Raw genomic sequence first — 21,121 nt, forward strand, 5'->3', positions numbered from 1 at the left:
TGTAAAGGCCAATTTTTCAATTAAAAATTAATTTATTATTTACACGAAAAATTTTTAATATTGAAAAATTGACCTGGTTATTTTAAAAAAAATTTTCCAAATATTCAACAATGAAAAAGTAATTTTTTTGAACTTTCGCGGTTTTGATGGTAGTTAACGTTGGAAGCGGTAGCGCTAGTAGCGATTTGCGCAGTAAAGAGAGATTAAATTTATAGTTGTCGTAATGGTGTTGTTGTAACGCGCCTTACTGTGGTAAACCCAGCAAACTCCGTGCCAAGCAATGGAGGCTCATTTACAATAAAATTCCATGGTTAGAACGTAAATGTGTTTTTCAGCGTATTTTAAAGTTTAATTATTGTGTGATAGTGAAAATTTTCTCTTTTGTGAACAATCTTCGATACATTAGCATAGGTGAGTGATTATTTTTAAAAAAATGAGTATCTAACGATTAATTTAGCTCGACATTCTTCACTAGGTGCCTCTTATGTGAAAAAAATATAAATATAACCTAAGTATGTACGCTTAGCGCGCCTCAAAAATTGGAAACTACACTAAAAATGACATTATTTCAAGTTATTTATTCATCATATTCAAATATTAATCCCAATAATTATTTGAAGGAAAAAAATAATTTTACCACAATTTATCATTATTTCAAAATCGATTACACGGTATAATTCTAATACCGAGCCTTACAGCTGCCATATTGCCAGCCGAGTTATTTATTTTTTATCAATTTTTTTTTTTATTTTATAAACTTGTTTTTTTTATTGCTCGACTATTTTACAAGCCAGTGGTTCAGTTATTTATATTTTGTTATTATTATTTATAAATAATATTATCAACATCATATTTATTTATTTAATTGTAATGTGAGTCGCCCAAAAAATCGTAACGGCAATCTGTGGCGATGCCAAAAATGGATACGCCACAAGTAACTAGATAACTTAAATACACTTAACGTTATATATGTTTGTGAAATAATATATATTAAATACACATATACATAATATATCATATTAAATATAACATATACATTTAATGAGAAACAAAAATTATTGAACGGTATCTTAGATCGCCGCTCCAATAACTGTAAATATTATTTTATTAATTAAAATTCTCATTTAATTAACAATCTTTAATTTTTTCAGGTTGATAATTATATTAAAAAAAATTAAATTATAAAAAAAAACAACTATACTAATAAATTTATAGAAGTTGGTACCGGCTTGATATTCTAATTATTATATTCGAATTAGAATAAACTTGCGATTATTTTGCACAGTATCCGATATACTTAAGACTTTAAGAGCATACTCTGTGGGAGTGTCTCTGGAATGTGGTCACACTGCTTGCGTTTAGTTTTCTTTGCTTGTGGTCATCTCGCAAAATCGTTTTCTCTTCCTCTTCATCCTATTTCAATAATAACAACAAAAAAAAACAACAATAATAATTGAAGTAATAATTATAAATTGTTTCAGAATATAATCCGATGAAAAATACTCAATATAAAATAAATATAAAATCTGACCATCAAATGATTACTTGAATAAAAATAATAACAATAAAAAATAAAGGTATGTAAATATATGTAAAGTAATGAATTAATAATTAAAATAAAACTAGCAATGGGCGATAGGAAGTAAATCAGTATTGCTCTTTGTTTAATATAAAGAGAGGACATGTACTGTTAGTTATAAAGAGCAACTGCCGTGTGTACTGAGTACTGCAGAGAATACATACACTTTTAGTGGTGTAGCCCTCGGGGCCTAGTACTAGCATAGAGCTGGATGATGTATGCTATACATATTATACTGTACTGCTATACAGTAAAGTTGCGGTTGTTCTGCTCGATGTGGTGCTCCAACATCATATAATATCAGAACAGGACGGGTTCGCGTCAAGCTCTTACGAATCTTCCGTCAACTTATTACATTACATTAAATTGTATGTACATGATCATATAATACGATATTGTGTTAACTTCTATTCAATGTATCTGATTTATAATGTTAATTTAAATTTGTAGTCAAGTCCAGAATGCGGCCATGACGTAGCCGCCACTTTGAGAGAAGTGTACAGAAAAAAAATAAAGAGAGAGAAGAGATTAAATCAAGAGACAGGGACAGGCATGTAGTCTACATGTACATAAACATGTACGCGGTTTCGTAATAAATATATGCCGGGATAAAATAGCCAGGGGGGAGAGGGTCGACCTTGCCCCGCAACTGGCTGACTGCTTGTTGCCAAGCTACGCTGTATATATAGCACTCTGTACAAACGCATACACACCAATCAGGGGGATATGTACACAACCAACTGTACGTATGTACTGAATGCACTAGCCAACACTTATATAGGTGGATATATAAACATATACATTTAAACATGTGTTTGTTGTAAATCAAAAAACTAAAACTAAAACATTTAGTCCTCTAGGTAATGGAACATGCTCTTTAATTTTATTTAAAATGTATGGTAACTTTTTTTTTTTTTTTTTTTTTTATTAAATAATTTATGCATGTATGTATGTATGTTTTAGCTTAACTTCTTTGGTTCTTTATCAGCGTACCGTAGCTAAAAATTAATGTCGCGATCTATGTTTTCGCTCATCAAGACTTGTGTGAGCTCTACTTCCTCAACCACGGGCTCTCGTTGCGTAATACTCTGCAGGCGTGTGTGTTGATGCATTAGCTACGAGGACGAATAGGAGCGAGCGAGCGAACCAGAGAGATAAATAGTCTGTAAAATAAAAAAGAAAAAAAGAGCTAAAAAATAACCGAGGTAAAGTGCTCTCGTTCTCACGGTTTATAGTGTTACATTACATACATACGTATGTACATAATACATGTATATTAATCTAATGGGTTTCTTCCATCTCTGTATGATTGATATGTAGCTAGTATGAGCTGTGTAATGATAATGACGAATCGACACCTACGTACAATTGAAAATTAGCAAGGTGAGATCCAACTACTTGCTAATTGTTAGAGTCTGATAAAAAAAAAGGCTGATAATCACGAGACACTTACGTATCTTTTTTCGACAAGTTAAGTCAAATACGACAAATTAGCATGATATTAAATTAAACCATATGGCAATTTTGCAATAGTATTAATTATGTACCATGTACTGCTGAGCCGAAGCTTAAATTGATAAGTGGACAATATGGAAGGATATTGTGCGAAATTAAAAATTAAATGAGCATAATAATGGATGTAGGATATTTTTAATAATTCTACATTGTACGATGAGGGAGGACTTGTAACGAGTGCACTTGGTTAAGTCGCGAATAATACGCCGCAATCGACACTGTGGCCATGGCACGCGGTGGAGAGGAGATTGTCTTCCGTTCTCCGTGCTCCGTACATAATAGTTGCGCAGAGCGTTACAATTTTGTCTGCGCAAACGTCTTGGACACCATTTCGGGACAATGAAATTATTTTTATTCCATTTTATTTTATTTTATTTTTTACCATTACTTTATTTATTTCTTTTACTATTTCTTCTTTATCGCCACCATCATTATTATTATCATCATCATTGTTATCTTCTCTCTCTGTTAAATTTAAAATTTTAGTCTGTAAATAAAATCGGAGCGTAACGGTACAAAGCGTGAACTGTAAATAAATCACTGGAAAATAAAGTAAGAAATGTATACAAAATGAAATAAAAAATAAAAAAAAAAGTTAAGAAATAAAGAAAGAAAGAAAACAAAGAATGAATAGAATTGTCGGGGAGCCGAGTATATAGAGTATAGATTGCTTTAGCTATGCTCTATTTTACTATGGAAAAAGGATGGAGGAAAGAAAGGTAGATAGAATCGAAGCTTGGTAGAATAGAAGGGCAGACGCGCGCCAGAGGGAACAGCGCTACCGGAGTTGGCCAAGTAGACCTCACCGTCCCACCGTTCTTCTATACGACATACGTATGTATCTATATATACATATATATATATATATCTGGCAGATCAATAATTTCCGATACTGCTGCGAGGCTTTCGAAAACCAGTGTCACTACGACGCTTCCATCTCACTAAAACCGATGACAATATAACTCCGTCTTCAGACAATAATATATATATATATATATAAACGAAACGAAAATAAATATTATAATTGTGATTATTATTTAACAATCAATCAGGTGGAATAAATTATTTAATCTAATATGATTGCTCAGTAAATATTTGTCTTTAAAAAGTTCAAACAGATAAAGACTGTCTTTGTATTTACAGATATGAAGAAGTAAGGAGTAAGATCGATAGAGGTATTGCTATTGATGCAAATTTCCCGCGCTAATATTATTGTACCGAGGTGGTATGCGCAGTTGAATCTAATCCGGGCTAGCTAGCTCAACTCATCGGATACGAAGAGCAGAGGAAAATAGTTGGAGTTAATGCAATTTTATGTGATTTTACGATCCCTTGAAGGACAAGGAGATATATTGATGATAGAATTGGGAATAGAGGTATAGAATGTATAGAACTGTTGGTGCTGCTGCTGGTAAATAGGCGATGGAGGAGGAAGCGGTGAAAAGAATCAAGTCACAGCGTGCGCGTGAGCGTTAATTCCATATTATACTCCATACTGTGAAGATATAGAGTTTAGTAGTCATGTTAGTACTACTCCATACTCTGTAGTTAATATGTATGTGTACATATGTATAAATAGAAGAAGAAGAAGTACATATTATATGTAAAGATATAGGTGTGTATGTAAGTAAGCTAGTGCATATCGTATGTACGGTGCAAGTACTTATCGCTTAGTCAGAGGGAGGTAGGGGCAGAGAGTAGGGAAGTGTGTACGTCACGATGATTGGTTGGGAGAAGAGAATGATGATCAGCGCCGCGACGCGGCAGTGAGTGGCACCTATAGTGGCTCGTCGTGAATGGAGTACGTCTATCCATACGAACGTGAACGTGGCCTCGCGCCGCACACAAGTCGCTCCCGTAGTCAAGCTTCACGGGAGGAGGATCGTTCACAAGAATAGCCACGTTAGCGCGAGTATACAATTTGCTATTCCGCGAACGAAACAGCTCCGTGTTGTAAACTGTCTGTTTCTTCGGGGCCCGAAGCGTAAGTTTTAATTTACATTTACAACTTGTTACATATATGATATATTATATGTATGTGAGTGTATTGTAATATATATATTATTTAAATGCATTACAATCCCTTTTTAAAGTTATGGTATTGTTATTGTTATTTACAAGGTGGAGCTTCTTCAGACGGTTGGTTTTACTCAAGCTGGGTTAATTGTATTTTAATGGATGGAATGGAATAACCGTGGTATATAGAGAAATTTTATTGAAGTAATGCCGCGTGTGTTATGGTGGAGCAGTGTTGTGTTAATTGTTTAAATTAGCAAGTTAAAATTGTTATCTAACTTTTTTTTTTTATTTATATCTATTTATATTTATTGGATCGGATTGAATTGGATTTTAAAAAAATCTACCAACACCCATGGACATGGAGTCGCGACAACTCATTATATTTAATCATTATCTGTTTTATTGGTTTTTATAAATTACCGAGATACGGTATCTGGTATTTATGAAAAAAATTTATAATTAAAAATAACAAAGTATATTTAATGATCAAAATATATAAATATATATACTATGTATATAATGCTGGCCGTGTTGTGTGATATAATCGGTGTAAAACTAAACAACACGTACTCCATTCGCGATCCTTTCGTTTCCGAGTTGGAGTCAATTGGATTGGAGTTCCCCATAGTCTTGTGCTTTTGCGTCTCTCTCAGAATTGCTGGTTGACCTTTCGAAATATATAAACGTAGTTGGTTGGGTTTTGTAGAGGGAATGAAGGGGCCAGTAGAGTAAAGTATAGTCGAGTACCGCCAGGAATTTATTTTCACTATAATGGGTGCATGTCTGTGTCTCTATCCGACATAATAATAATTAACAATAAAAATATTCAGTGGAATATAACCATTCAATGTTATTTATCAGTTAAATGTAATTAATTGGCTATTTTTTAAAATGTACGTGTATTTGTCACTCGATAAACACAATATACATATATGTATATGTATGTGATATACATTTGATATAATAGGTAAAGAAAATAATTATAACATGTGGCTAATAATTCTCTACTGTGTTTTATAGTTTTTTAGATCGATATACTCGCGAATGCAGAGACATGTTTTTATATTATTAACAGTTTTATTATTCTTATTATTTTTTTCCTTTATTTTAAAGATTATTGCAAGTAATTACTGACTGCATCTATAGGTTGTTTGAACATACTTTCGTCTTGCGTCGTGGAAATAGTGTCAAAGAGTTTTAGTTGTTTTCCAACGATTATTTTATTCATGCTTCACGGTGCGGAGTATACTACTACTACTACTACTACTACTACTACTACTACTAAATTACTACGAACACTAATACTACTATTACTACTACTTTTATTCACAGTATGGAGTATTAATACATGAATAGTTAAAGATACCTATCTTATCTTAAAGTCTTCCCTGAATTATCTAAGCCTTTCCCTAACGCCACTGAAAACGTATGTAAGAAGAAGAATAAGAGTAGGGGGTCGTGTCGCAAAGAAAAAGATTTACGACCAGGTCAATATTCGCGATTTCTCTCTATTTGTAATCGATAGATAGAAAATAAATAATACTAAAACATATTGTAGTTTTAAAGTAAATATTAAATGTTATTTAATGATTATTAATTAAAAATAATTTATTTTTTGTTGATAACAGATCCCTATTGGCATGGAGCTAGGAGCGCACTGATAGTGATAGTCTATGAGATCTTGGTTTCTATGCATTGCCTGCCAAAGAAGAACTGAGCCCAATGTTTCCACACAATTCTAGTTCACATGAGATTTCTACTAAAACAAATGCCTTCGTACAAAATTCCAAGGTACATATTTAATTAAATGATAAATACAAGTGAAAGATAGATTTCATAAGAGCACTTACCAACAAGTTGGTTAGTTACATTAACAAGTGCAATTTTAATTAGTTTTTATATTGTTATTATTATGACTAATGTGTATTTTTTTTTGTTCTTGTTACTTCTAGGGGGATGTAGTAGTATTAGAGGAAAGCAGTCTGAGTGGGGCGCGGGAAGGGGAACGACCAGAGCATGCTAGGTACTGTGATATCAAATTCATAAACAGCAGCATGATGGCAGCACCTACCAGCCACCCCAAAGCTACCGTCGCCAATGACTTCATAACCGTCCTGCCACGCCAATCTGGTAAGTTGTTAATTTATTTATTTGTTTGTTTATTTATTACCGGTTGTATAAGTTGATTTAAGAGATGGAGTAATCGTGTCAAGCTATGATAATTTAAACGTAGTCATAGCAAGCCGCGATAACGCTTAGTATCACTGGGAACCCAACCAGACAGTAGTCTAGAGCTCTGATTGATTTTTTTTCAGGTGAGCTCAGCTTTGCCGTTGGAGGTGAGGCCTGCCAGTCAGTGGCTACAGAAACCACAAAAAATCCAACAAATAACCTTCTAACCTACGATAATAATAATATTAATAATAATAATAATAATAATAACGATAATATTAATAATAATATTAATAATCACAACAATGCAGAACATAATCATCACAAGTACAGAAAGCAAAACACACCGGGCTCGCTTGGTCAGCTAGGCAGCTCCGCTGATCAGTCTAATTTTACGTGTAAACCGTTAAGTGATAATAAGGATAGCTTTAGTGATATAAGCATTAGGGTACTAAAGTTAAGTCTATATATAATTAATAGAATGTACGATGCGCGGCGTACCGCTGGGGTACCTAGCCTAGTTAGGATACCCAAGTCTGATCGCCCCCAGCGAGAATCGCGTTTCGTTAATATTGTCGACAATTACTTCTTACTAGGGTCCCGCCTTAATCAGGGCGACAACAATAACTTTAAGGCTAATCTTAGTCTGATAAGTAATATTAATGATAATATTAATATTAATAATATTAATAATAATAATATTAATAATAACTCAAAGTCTGTGATATTGCTCAGCTCAACCAGTTACGGTGACTACTATCTATTTGTGGCCGGCGATTGGTTTGCTCGTAAAAATTATTATGACAATGACGATGACAACAATGATGTCGATTATTGGTTTAAAATTATTTTTATTGACAACAATATTTGTTTTAATAATGGATTTAAAATTATTATGAAATTACTAGGCGATAAGTATTCCCTAGTTACCATTACTAATAACGGGGAGGCCGTTAAGTATGAGCCGCTAAGTCTGTCAAGCATCCAATTTGCTGTAAACAGCATTAACAAAAACTACAACAACCTCAAGACCGTCAACGATGATGACAAAAATAAAAACGAAGATTATAAAGAAGTGCATTTTGACTGGATTGCTTCCTGGACACGTGCTCAGAATAAAACGGCGCCACAAAACGCCAGTTCTTCCATTACGCTTATCGTTTCCAAAAACGAAATCACCGACCACACTATTTTGCAATTTTTCCTGGATACTCTCATTATTAAATTACGAGCAATTAATAATAATACTACTACTACTACCACCATCGACACCATCACTGCTGCAACTCCTACTGCAACTATGATTTTTAACAAATTGTTTTGGCAAGTCACCGTAAATAAGCTGATGCAACGCATATGTGTTCCATTAATGATTAAGAATAGTAAGCGTTACGATAACAACGTTGGTAATAATTATTATTATAATTATAATTATGATTATTATTATAATATTGATGACAGTAGCTGTAATAATGGCGAAAAAGAGATAAATATTACTAACAATAATCCAGATGTTATCCAAGACATTGTTAACGTCGCTGTGTGCTACAAGACTAGCTGTGTAATGACTACTAATATTAGTATGTTAGGGTCTCAAAATGATGGTATTAATTGTACCGAAGCAACAATATTTACTGTTGGTGCTCTTTCATTTCAGGATAATTATAAGTCTAATAACAAGCCTCTAAATGATAGTTTTAAGGATAATAAGTATCAAGTGTCTGCTAAGGTTGGTCATGAATCTAACTATATTGTTAAGTCTGTATCTAAGTCTACGCTGAGCGATAAGTCTAGTGATAAGTCTGATACGTCTTATCAAGCTCGATTTGACAAACCTGACTATGACGACGATGATTATAACTACGTAAAGTATAAGTGTGTTAGATCGGACGTCAACATTCCTACATTGACTACCTGCGAGCCTACGATGACGCTTAATAATAATAACCAATCATCAACCGTCACATCCAAAATAAACAGCGTACCTGTTTCTCGAGAAACCATAATCGAGAATTACTCGAACGATGATGATGATGTTGATGATTATTATAATGTTAATAATGATAACAATAATACCCTCGGTGTTGATGTTAATCCAACACCATTAACCACCGATCAACACTCTCAGCTGTCGTGTTCTACCGACTACTCCAATACTACTACTACTACTACTACTACTACTACTACTACCACCACTTCAACTACTACTGATATTTATCAAAACAACAATTGCAATGATGAGAATGCAGAGTTTTATACTCGCAACTGGGCAAGACTGATCGCATATGTTCGAGCTCTCATTCCTGCTTACTTAGAGGCGTACAAAAACAACGAGAGCAAATGCGAAAGCCAACGTAATCAGCTCAAACAAGCTCTGCATTGTCTTTACGGAGAATCCTGTGCTGTTTCTTCGTACCAAGATACTCAATACGACCCAGTTATGGACTACAAGCGCAGATGGGGCATATCACCGATCCTGTTGCTCGCTGGTGGAGGCGAGAGCTCACTTAACAGCGGTACCGGCACCAATTGGGGATCTACACCCGCTACAACCCCCAATAACAACAACGCTAATCAAACTGGATGGGGAAGTACACCTGGAAACGCACCGCCGTCTTCAGCATCCTGGGGTAATAACAACGTTAATCGTGCTGTCACCGGTAATTCCAATCAAAATCAAAACCAAGGTCCACCTGTTAACCAAAACAACTCCGGTAACGCCAACAAAGTTAGCAATCCGAATCAAACGGCTAATCCGCAGACAGGACCCCCGGCATCCCAGCCGTCTAATACAACTCCAGGTAACCAGAACAGTGGTCCTTGGCCTCAGGGAAAATCCACTAATCCAGTGGGTCCAGGTCAAAATCAGCCTGCGCCGAACAACGGAAATAATCAAGTAACACCACAGTCTACAAATGCCAATGCTAATAATAATCAAGTCAATAACACAACTCCAGGTACTGTTGCTACAACAGTCGCGTCTCCCACCAGTAATTCTTCAACAAAACAGCAGCTCGAACAACTTAACACCATGAGAGAAGCGCTTTTCAGTCAAGACGGCTGGGGCTGTCAACACGTTAACCAAGACATTAATTGGGACGTTCCAACTTCTCCAGAACCCGCCATATCTAAAGACGGCGTCCCAATGTGGAAGCCTCCTGTCAACAACGGAACCGATTTGTGGGACGCTAATCTCCGTAACGGTGGTCAACCACAACCGACTCAACAAGCTAAAACTCCCTGGGGACACACTCCATCGACAAACATAGGTGGAACTTGGGGTGAGGACGATGAATCTGCAGACTCGTCAAACATGTGGACTGGAGCTCCAACTCCCAGTCAACCAAACACTGCCCAGTGGCCTGGCACTAGCAGCAATCAAACAGGATCAAGCTGGGGTGATCCACGAATTGATCCCCGCGATCCTCGCGATATTCGTTCAGTAGATCCGCGTGAGATGCGCGATCCTCGCGATCACCGTATGTCCATCGACCCTCGCGACCACATTCGCGTGCTAGATCCCATGACTCGCGATCCACGAATGACTGACATGCGTGGAGATCCTCGCGGTATATCAGGACGTCTAAATGGAGCCAGCGCTGATGCAATGTGGGGCCAGCCTCCCGGACCGCCACATCACCAGATGAGTCACCAACACCCAACAGGTCCTCCAGCTAAAATGCTCAATCCGTCTAGCATGAACCAATGGGCTGCTCCGCCGCCAAAAGAAATGATGCCTGGCAAACCATCCGGCTGGGAAGAACCTTCACCACCAAGCCAGCGGAGAAATGTTCCCAATTATGACGATGGTACCAGCTTGTGGGGTAATCCGGTATCGAACCAACGACCGATGCCCAACAGCAAGGTTTCTCACTGGAAAGACATACCTTCCAGTAATTTAGGACGTGGAGGAATGCAATGTCCACCTGGAATGCCACAAAACCGAATGCCAGGACAGCCTGGTATGAAACCTGACGTTGGAGGACCAATGTGGGGACATCCTGGCGGCCCAAGCGGTCGCAATGGCTCTTGGGGCGATGGCCCTCATGACACATCTAATTGGGACGATCCTAAAACACCTGCTTCGTGGAATGAACCACCGATTAATCAACCCAACTGGGGCGGACCTTCTGCTCACAAACCAAAGTCTATGGGACCCAGTGGTACCTGGGGAGAAAGTGATATGGAGCCAACGCCAAATTGGGGCCATCCTACTAAGCCAACGCTTACCAAAGAAATTATTTGGAGCAGCCGAGAATTCCGTTATCTCTGCGACATGGGCTTTAAGGTAATTTATTTATTTTTTTCTCTAAAAATTGTTTAAACAAACATCGTTTATAATGCAAATTTTTATATTAATTTTAATGTGTTAAATTGTTAAATTTATAATTTATAGAAAGAAGATGTTGAAATAGCTTTGAGAAGCCGTGATATGAACAAAGACGAAGCTCAAGATATGTTGAGTCAGATTCGGTCTACAGAGCAGTGGCGTCGACACGAAGCCCCGTCAGGCTACGATTCCTCTAACCAAGCTAGCATGTCTTCAGTCTATCCCAAATTCAACCACGTCGCGCAACAAATGTCCTTCCAACCGGTAAGTTTTATTAATATCTATCTTCTTAAAGCTACGTGGTTCTTCTTATCAAATGGAAATAATAATAACCCTCTGTTTCTGGTAAAGGATTGAAAGTGAAAAAGCATTTTTTAATTTTTCTTTGATGAGTTACGGTTAACACTAATATAACAAACGCAAGAGTGTCTATTTAAAAGTTTGAGTGCGTGGTTTTTAAATTAACTTTTCAATGGATAGCCCGGTAACTTATAATCAATAAAACTTTTTTAAATTGCTTGATTATTATTTTTGTGGTAGCAAAAATTTTTTTAGCATTTAAAGAGTTACTCACTTTGTATTGTAATTGGCAGTGTAAAAATTTTTAGGTCATCCATTTAAAAGTTAAGAAAACAAATTTGTTTTACTTTTTTTTGCCTTGTATGAGGGTTGATTTAAAAAAAAAAAAAATATTGGTACGGGTATTTTCATGGTTGTGGTATTTATCTGGTACAAGAATCTATTTAACGGATACAGCCAGTCAAGTCGACTTTAGTACAATAATTTGGCTTTTTATTTTTATTGATTTATTATCATTTAATTTCTTTTCTATTTATAAATTTATAAATTGCTGGCTATATTCGTTGAGTAATTATTAGAATCTGAAGCTGCTAGGAAAGGGATTAGGGTACAGGGTATTGATATGTAACGCAGGGGGCTGGAGTGCCGAGCGGTGCGGCAACTGGCAGCGTAAGTGGTTCGGTGGCCAGTGCAAGCCTATTGAAGCTCCAACAGCAACAACAGCAGCAATCGGCAGTTCCACTGCAACAGCAGCCAAACGTCAATCCGCAACAACCGCCTTTTAACCAGGTGAACTACCTGATTAATGGCAAATGCACATACGTTACATCTTATTTATTTATTTTCTATGGCTTTAATTTTACCTACCAAAATTTTCCAATTATTTAGTTTTCATTTTTTTTGTCACTATTTTTTTTTTTTACTATTTTTTATTTGCATGATTGCTTTGTCTATTACAATAAGAAAGAAAAAAAGTTATTGATGCTTAAGGAAATCCTTGCGAAATTTTTTCGACTTGTCGTAAGTAGAATTACGTAAATCAATACTCCGGATTTACAAAATCTTACGGCAATTACTGATTAAATATTAGCTTAATAATTTTGCACAGATTATTATTTTTATCTTCTATTGCACAATATTATCAAATAGCTTTTATATAAGTATCGATAAAATTGCAAATCATTATTATGATCATAATTAAATAACACAATTTATAATTTAAAGTTTTACGATGAAAATAATAAATAACAATGATTTTCAGGCATCGAGAATACCTCAGAATCCGCCAAGTACACAGCAACTACGTATGTTAGTTCAGCAAATCCAACTTGCCGTCCAAGAGGGTTATCTTAATCAACAGATCTTGAACCAACCGCTAGCACCGTCGACATTGATACTTCTAAATCAGCTGTTGCAACAAATAAAAGTACTTCAGCAGCTTCATCAGAAACACTCGGTTGAAAGCTCACTCAAAGGCAACAGTCAGATGGTTTTGCAAATAAGCGTTCAGATTACCAAAACAAAACAGCAAATTGCCAATCTTCAAAATCAAATAGCTGTGCAACAAGCAACTTACATGAAGCAACAACAGCAACAACAACAACAGCAGCAGCATCAAACTGCTCCGTCTCAGTCATCAGATTACTACAAAACGCCAGTTCATGATGCGATGTCTGTGCTTCAGAACAGCTTTGGAGATTTGACTATGAACAAAGAGCCACCAGTGGTATGTACTTGTTTCATATTATTTTTTTTTATATTATTTATTAGTCCCAGATGCATAGCTTGCTCGAGTAAGCTCATTGTATTTATTTTAATTTATTCTACTTCGAGTAAAATCATACAATAATGATTTTTTTATGAGAAATTTAATGCCTTGTCAAACAAGTATAAATATGATATACTTGTTTATAAGGATAAAAATATTTCTTTCTTTATTTTCTTTAGAAATAATATTTTTTTTTATAAAAATTTTAATCATAAATCATTATTATTTTTTTTAGAGCCAACAACAGTCACGATTGAATCAATGGAAGCTTCCATCTCTCGATAAAGACGATATAACTGGAAATGAATTTTCTCGTGCACCTGGCTCATCAAGTAAACCACCACCGACACCTGGTAGCTTGAGTCATTCCCACAGTAGTCCAAATATGAACCCACTGTTGGGCCAAAGCGATGGAACCTGGTCAACCAGATTGGGAGACAGTGGCTGGCCGGATGCCGGAAACAATGATGCAACAGATGGAAAAGATTGGCAACCGGGCGGTGCTGCATTTGCTGATCTTGTTCCTGAATTCGAGCCTGGCAAGCCATGGAAGGTAATCACATCCCAGTATTGATATAATTTCTTAGTGTTTACAAATATTTTAAAAATAGTATTTTTGCAATCATAGTAATAAATGGTAAAATGATTATTTTTTTTCGGATTTGCCTATATGATTCCTCTATTCTTTTTAGGGGACACAGATGAAGAATATTGAAGATGATCCTACAATTACTCCAGGCTCAGTAGGAAGATCTTTATCTCTAGCTCCACTCAAAGATCCAGACACAATTTTCTCAACTAGCACAAAGACTTCACCACCACCTCAGCTACAAAATGTTGATACTTCCATTCCTAGTCTCAGTAATTCCACGTGGAGTTTCAATCCTCCTGCTACTACACCAAGTGCATTCTCTAGGTTTGTTTTAGCTGCTTAAAATATTTAAGCTCATTAATTAATTAATTAAATTCATTTTGTTTATGTTTTTTTTTCTAGCTCTAAAAATACTTGGACAGACTCCGCGCCACCACCAACAGCAGTTACCTCAGAGCTTTGGGGTGCTCCAATGAACAAAGCCCGTCAGGGACCACCACCTGGATTAAGTAGCAAAGGTACCACCAGCAATGCCAGCAATGGTTGGGCTGGACTCGGTGGAGTTAGTAGATCATCCAGTTCCTGGGGAATTCACTCATCTGGCGGAGGCATTAACAGTGCCAATGCTGCTGGTTGGCTTATGTCCGGCACATGGCTTTTATTGAAAAATTTAACTCCACAAATAGACGGCTCCACTTTAAAGACCCTCTGTATGCAACATGGACCTGTCCAAGATTTTCGCTTGTACCTGAATCATGGAATTGCTCTCACTAAATACTCGACTCGAGATGAGGCTAGAAAAGTAAGTTTTTATCATAATTCATATTCGTAAATATTTATTAATGGTACTATTTAAATAAATAAAAAAAAAAATTGATAAACTATTATTAATTATAATTTTTAATTTTTTTTAAAGGCTCAAGGAGCTTTGGATAATTGTGTTCTTGGCAATACGACAATATTCGCGGAATCTCCAGCTGACAACGAGGTTCATACACTTTTGCAGCAATTGAGTCATGGTGGTCAACAACAAACAGGCGCATCCAGCGGGACCGGTTGGGGTTTGAGACCATCCAACAAAGCTGTTCCACCACCAGACACATGGGGTGGCAGCTCAAGCCAACTCTGGGGTGCCGCACCCACCAGCAACTCACTTTGGAGCAGCTCTGGACTTGACAGTGGTGACGCTCAAAGAACTACTCCAAGTTCACTTAACTCGTATTTACCCGGAGACTTATTAGGAGGTGAGTCGATGTAGAGAGTGTGACTATCACACGCTCGTATACTCGACCTTTGATGTGAATAATACTGAAGCTTACAGTACAGCAAGGATCCAGATAACTACGTTTGAGACTTTAACAACACCAGCTACATTTAATCCCTAATCTTTAACCGGTTCGTTTGACACTTTTTACATGAAATAAATATTCGTCACTTATCGAATCAACTCAACGATAATAATTAGGCATGATCAACTCAATATCTATAAATATATATCTATTATATATTATATATGGCAGTGCGGCATCTCTGAGTAATATAATGAGCAAGGTGTCGGCTGTTTATAACAGTCGACAATTATTTTCTCGATACGTCAATTACATATATGATAATGATGCGTTTTTGGAATGAGTGAGTTACTTAAAAAAATATTCTTAGGCCTGTTGTCTCCGGATGCATAAGGTCATTAAGAATAAATGAACAGCCAAACGATCTTACTGCGATAATGAATATTTAAAAAAAAAGTACTAATATTTATATTAAAACATAATTGAAAAAAAAAGTGACACAGCAAATATTTAAATATAGATTTGTTGGCAATCCGATCGACAGCTCGGAGACCATTGAATAGGAAATCAAATTTTTCTTGTACATTCAATTCAACACTTATTAAAGGAAAGTTTTGAACTGAATAATAAAGTTAGCCATTGTGACTTCGATGTTAATGACAGGATATCGATTGGGCATGTTCTTAATTATTACCTCAATTTTTGAAACTACGCACAATCGCTTATGTATATATGTATATTACACAGAGGCGATATTCAAATGATATAAATAATAGAACAAACAAAAATCAATCAATTATAAATGCCGGTCGATGTTCATTGTCGTTATCATTGAATGCAAAGACAAATCCAAGGCCAAAGGTCTCTGATCGTTTCGGGGAGTGTTCCATTTTTGCTGGACAGTTCGAGAAGACTGCAGCGAGTATCAAACTTAGACTGTATCAATCTAATCAAAAAAAAAAAAAAAAAAAAAAAAATAATAATAATAATAAAAATCTTAAACGAGCATTGACGTCGCTGCCCGCCGTCCTGCTGATGACTAAAAGTATAGGTAGAACGAGGGAATTAAGATTATTAAAGTAAGGAAAAATTAATTAAATTTATAAATAATAATAATAATAATAATTAATATTCAGGCTGGCCGGGCAACGACACAACGATACCAAATGTTATCGCAATAACGTAAATTTTATTCTATATTAAATCTAAATGCCACCTGTCGTGCCAATGTCCAATGTTTCTCTGTACCAATTATTAATGTAGAGTTTAAAACAATTGACGGAAAAAAAAAAAAAAAAAAAAAAAAAAAAAACAAAAATACAAAAAAAAGTAAAAAATGAAAAAAAAAAAATACAAAAAAATAAATAAAATAAAATACTAAACATATTATTATAGTAATAATGATTAATATCGGGTAAGAAAAAATCACATTTTAATTCGAGTCAAGTCGTGGTGGCATTAAATACTGGCCGGTATTATAACGTTATGCCTCCTTGTGATACAAAAATAAATGAAGAAGAAAAAAAAATAAAACGCGAGAACGGACGAAACAAGTTGATTTTAAAATTCTTTATCCAACCGTTCGCGACGTGAACAAAAAAAATAATTAATTAAATTTACTAAAAAATAATAATAAGAACAATAATAATTTAAACAATAACAGTAAAATATAATAAAAATAAAAAATTTGGAAAACTTGAACGCACTTTGAAACGACATGGTGTCGTTCATATATTAACTAGTTTTTCCAACGTCGAAGGTACCTGATGGAGTTAAAACCAAACGACGAGCGAGCAAAAAATAATAAAACAACCCAAACTCTTTTTAGCCGCGTCAAAACAATTAAAAAAAAAACTGATTTACTTAGAAAAAAATTAATAAATAAAATATTCCGTGTTGTTAATTAACACGATGAGCTTTTCCGATAAAAATTAAAACAAGATATTGCTTTATGGCAGTCGCAATAAAAAAAATAGAGAAAATAAAAGAATAATATGATCATTGAAAAATAGAACAATCTCATTTCGACTCGAAAAGTAATCAATCAGCATAATAATAAGAAAATTAAGTAATAAATAAAATAAAGTTATGTTTGAATTTATAATAAAATATAATATTTGCGCAATAAATAAAAATAGGTAAACAAAAAGTTTAAGATACGGACAAATATAATTAAAATTATGACGCGCGTCTAATCCACAATTTTAAGTGACACATATTGAGCTAAAGGAAGATTCGTACTAAAAAACTAAAATATAACTTAAACCTCATAATATAATTCTATAAGTAATTTAACTGTAAGATAAAATAAATAAATTTAGCCGTTCAAATCGTAATAAGGAGAAATAACGATAGATATGACAATGATACACATACGCCAATTTCAATACAACGCCACGACTAAGTTTAAAAAAAACCTATATGTACATTACATTAAAAAAAAAAAAAAAAAAAAAAAAAAAAAAAAACGACAGACTTGCACACAAACGATGAAATTTTGTTTTACTTAATTTATAGATCGCGTGGGTGCGTGAATGACGAATGCCAATGTGTTTAAACAAAAATATGCGTATTAATTTCTAGGGTCACGGATAATTATAAGTATAAATTAAAGTAACTATTAATAATGGAGAGTTTCACGAATTACCTTTTCATTCCCAGCGGAATATACCAATTTTTATTTTATTATGATTTTTTTTTTCGTCATCATTTATTATATTAATTAAATCGATTAGCGCCCTATTTTATTCTACGAACGTAGATTTAAGCTATTACCTAAGTGTTTTAACGATATATTTAATAATTGAATATATTATATTATAGATATTATAGTTGCCCGGTCAGACCGCGAGTGGGATAAAATTAAGAAAATAATATAATTTAATATAATATAATAATATATAATATAATATAATATAATAGATATTTAAATATAAATATATCAAACTACTCTTCGAAATAAGATAATAATATAAAATTAGTCAGATCAGAAGTTAAATATAATATAAGCCTTTGTGTTTATGTGGCATTTAGCTTCCGGTACTCGTGTCGGTATCCGCGGGGTTGTGTTCGTCAAGTCGTCAAGTATTAGTACTACTTTACGCGAGACTCGTCAGGGTGAATAGCACTAAATTACAGGACAAAAAAAAATAAGAAAAGTAATTAATAAAATGAATAATCAGAGCCAGGTGAATTTTTAAATTAAAATTAAAAAAAAATATAAGTATTTACATACCGCGAAATTATGTCGCGTTAATAAAACTATAATATTTATTATTATTAATTGATGGAATCAAAGACGAAATGGTGAAACTTTCTCAGAGTAGTAGAAAGATATTTGTTGTGATAATATTGAATTTAGGCACTTAGGATTTCTTCTATTCTGACGAATCAATCTATACGGTGGTGACGTCGTGTAGAACGATAATAATTATTAATTAATTAATATAATATAATATAATAATAACAACAACAACAAAAATTAATAGTAATAATAATAATAATAAAAATAATTCAGAGAGATAGATGAGGGAGGGTAAAGGACAGTTAGCCTTTTTTACCATCCACACAAAGGCGACACTAATTAAGGTATTAAACACCCACACATACACACTCACATTAAATAAAACAGAAAATGAATAAAAAAAATAACAATAAATAAAAGTAATAAAATAATTTAGCCGTACACGCGCTTGTATGCGCACGTAGTCCCCTGATCAACACATGTACACGTATAAAGTATAATTTTAGTACTGAAATAGGATTCAAAATAAATAAATAAATATAAAAATACTACGATTTTTAATATCAATATATATTACATATATATTTATGGAGAGCCATTAGCCTATCATACATTATTATTTAACAGTTATCAATAAAAAAATAAATAAATGAGTAAAATATAGTGCTTAGTCAGTTAGTAAAGATAACGCTGTTTATCAATGAGTGTCGTGAGATAACAAATGTATTTGGAGAATTAGGCACACGCTATTTGTAACACCGAGAGCTTATAATAATATCACTCATAATTATATTCATATTATATACGTGAGTTAATTATTAGTTTACATAATATATAAACATACATATATGTGTATTAGTATATGTATGTATTGAATCAAAAAATCAAAAGATCTATCGCCACTGTCGCTCTTTCTTTGGAAAATTAAAAACAATAATTATTATTGTAATTATTAATTATTATAGCTTTTCTTGGGTAAATTTTAAAATACATTGTATTATAGCAATGTATTTTATGCGAGTGCATCAAAAAATACGTCGCGCACAACCTTTGCTGCTCGTCCACTACTTTTTAAGGATCAATGTCTTTCCTATTATTATCATTATTATTAATTATTATTACTATTATCATCATCATTATTATTAATATTAAATATTATTATTATTATAATATCGCTTGCTCTCTCTGTCTATCTCTCTTTTTTTCTTAAATAACGTCTTTTTAAATGATAAATCATGATAATTAGAAAAAAAAAAAAAAATGAGTAAAAATATTTAATTAAAATAATAAAATAAAATTAACGTGCCTATCTCCCTGGAGCCGCGAAAATTACTCGCCCAACAACGATGCGGATACAATCATGACAATTTATCTGATGCTCGGTAGTGTCTGTAAATAAATAACTTTTTAAAAATAAAAAACAAACAATGTTTTTAATTAATGAGAAAGAGCGACAATTGCGATTATTTTTAGATCCTCGCTGCAAAGTCTCTCGAGTTTGTCTGGCTAGCTTTTATCAATTTTTTTCAAAACCTTTTTGATTTTTTTCTTCAAGTTTTTATCATTATTATTACTATTTTTATTATTATTATTGTTATTATTATTAATTATTATTGTTATTTTTTTAAAGTATCTTTGTGTATTATTAATAATAAAATTAATCATGACTAGCTGTTTTTTTATACGTAGCGCGCAAGACCCACGAGAACGACCAACAAAAAATCAGGGACACGACGTGCGTGATCGCGACTTTCTACCAGTGACAAAGTCGGTTTTTTTTTATAAATTTTTTTATGTAAAATCAAGGAGAGCTTGTAACAGCGTCGAGAATGAGGTTTTATCCTTTTTTAAAAACAAAAAATACATTTTGCGTGGGAGAGTAGGTCGTACTCGTCGGATAAGCTTTTTATCGATAAAAGTTTAAAATAATAACATTTAGTACATAGGCCCCCACAAAAAGCGATACTTTATAGTATAAATAGATTATTATTATTATTATTATTATTAATTATTATTATTATTACTTATTAAGTGGAAAAACACCTGTAATGTGATATTCTCGTGTCTTGTGCGACGTGAGACGTTGTTCTGAGATATAATTGGCGTTTGTCTTTGCGCGTAAGTTAGTAAGGGACTATTAATTACAAAAATATATACATAATAATAAAACAAAAATAAAAAAAATAACAAAAAAAAAATAATAATTATTAATAATAAAATAAATAAATCCGGCTGAAGAATCTTCATGTTTGATCGAAAAGAATGAAATAGGATAAGATACTATACTAAATATATATAAATATATTTAAAAAA

General features: G+C 33.8%; 1 protein-coding gene and 1 long non-coding RNA gene across 4 annotated transcripts; one reads left to right on the forward strand and one right to left on the reverse strand.

The window, feature by feature from the left end:
- Nucleotides 1-291: 291 nt before the first annotated feature.
- Nucleotides 292-3,420, reverse strand: LOC123259713. 2 transcript variants are annotated; one of them, XR_006508306.1, is made up of 3 exons: nucleotides 2,830-3,420; nucleotides 1,744-2,742; nucleotides 292-1,413 (listed from the first exon to the last, which is right to left on the reverse strand). It is a non-coding gene; the product is annotated as an uncharacterized LOC123259713 (long non-coding RNA). The 2 variants fall into 2 exon arrangements; XR_006508305.1 differs by having other exon boundaries at nucleotides 1,744-3,420.
- A 1,469-nt stretch (nucleotides 3,421-4,889) lies between these two features.
- LOC123259712 (trinucleotide repeat-containing gene 6C protein) lies at nucleotides 4,890-20,657 on the forward strand. 2 transcript variants are annotated; one of them, XM_044720370.1, is made up of 11 exons: nucleotides 4,890-5,078; nucleotides 6,742-6,904; nucleotides 7,066-7,243; nucleotides 7,429-11,573; nucleotides 11,682-11,879; nucleotides 12,549-12,704; nucleotides 13,177-13,641; nucleotides 13,919-14,236; nucleotides 14,376-14,599; nucleotides 14,678-15,077; nucleotides 15,192-20,657. In XM_044720370.1, the coding sequence occupies exons 2-11, from the start codon at nucleotides 6,836-6,838 to the stop codon at nucleotides 15,531-15,533; spliced, it is 6,495 nt and encodes a 2,164-aa protein (XP_044576305.1). In that variant the 5' UTR covers nucleotides 4,890-5,078; nucleotides 6,742-6,835; the 3' UTR covers nucleotides 15,534-20,657. The 2 variants fall into 2 exon arrangements, with proteins under 2 accessions (XP_044576305.1, XP_044576306.1); XM_044720371.1 differs by having other exon boundaries at nucleotides 4,891-5,078; nucleotides 14,385-14,599.
- Nucleotides 20,658-21,121: the final 464 nt, after the last annotated feature.

The sequence above is a fragment of the Cotesia glomerata genome, linkage group LG2 (genome assembly GCF_020080835.1).
Source record: "Cotesia glomerata isolate CgM1 linkage group LG2, MPM_Cglom_v2.3, whole genome shotgun sequence".
Classification (NCBI taxonomy): Eukaryota; Metazoa; Arthropoda; class Insecta; order Hymenoptera; family Braconidae; genus Cotesia; species Cotesia glomerata.

Coding starts and splice junctions, on each gene's coding strand:
- LOC123259712 (XM_044720370.1), top strand. CDS start 6,836: ATGTTTCCACACAATTCTAGTTCACATGAGATTTCTACTAAAACAAAT. Junction 6,905..7,065: donor CCTTCGTACAAAATTCCAAG/GTACATATTTAA, acceptor TGTTACTTCTAG/GGGGATGTAGTAGTATTAGA. Junction 11,880..12,548: donor AACAAATGTCCTTCCAACCG/GTAAGTTTTATT, acceptor TATGTAACGCAG/GGGGCTGGAGTGCCGAGCGG.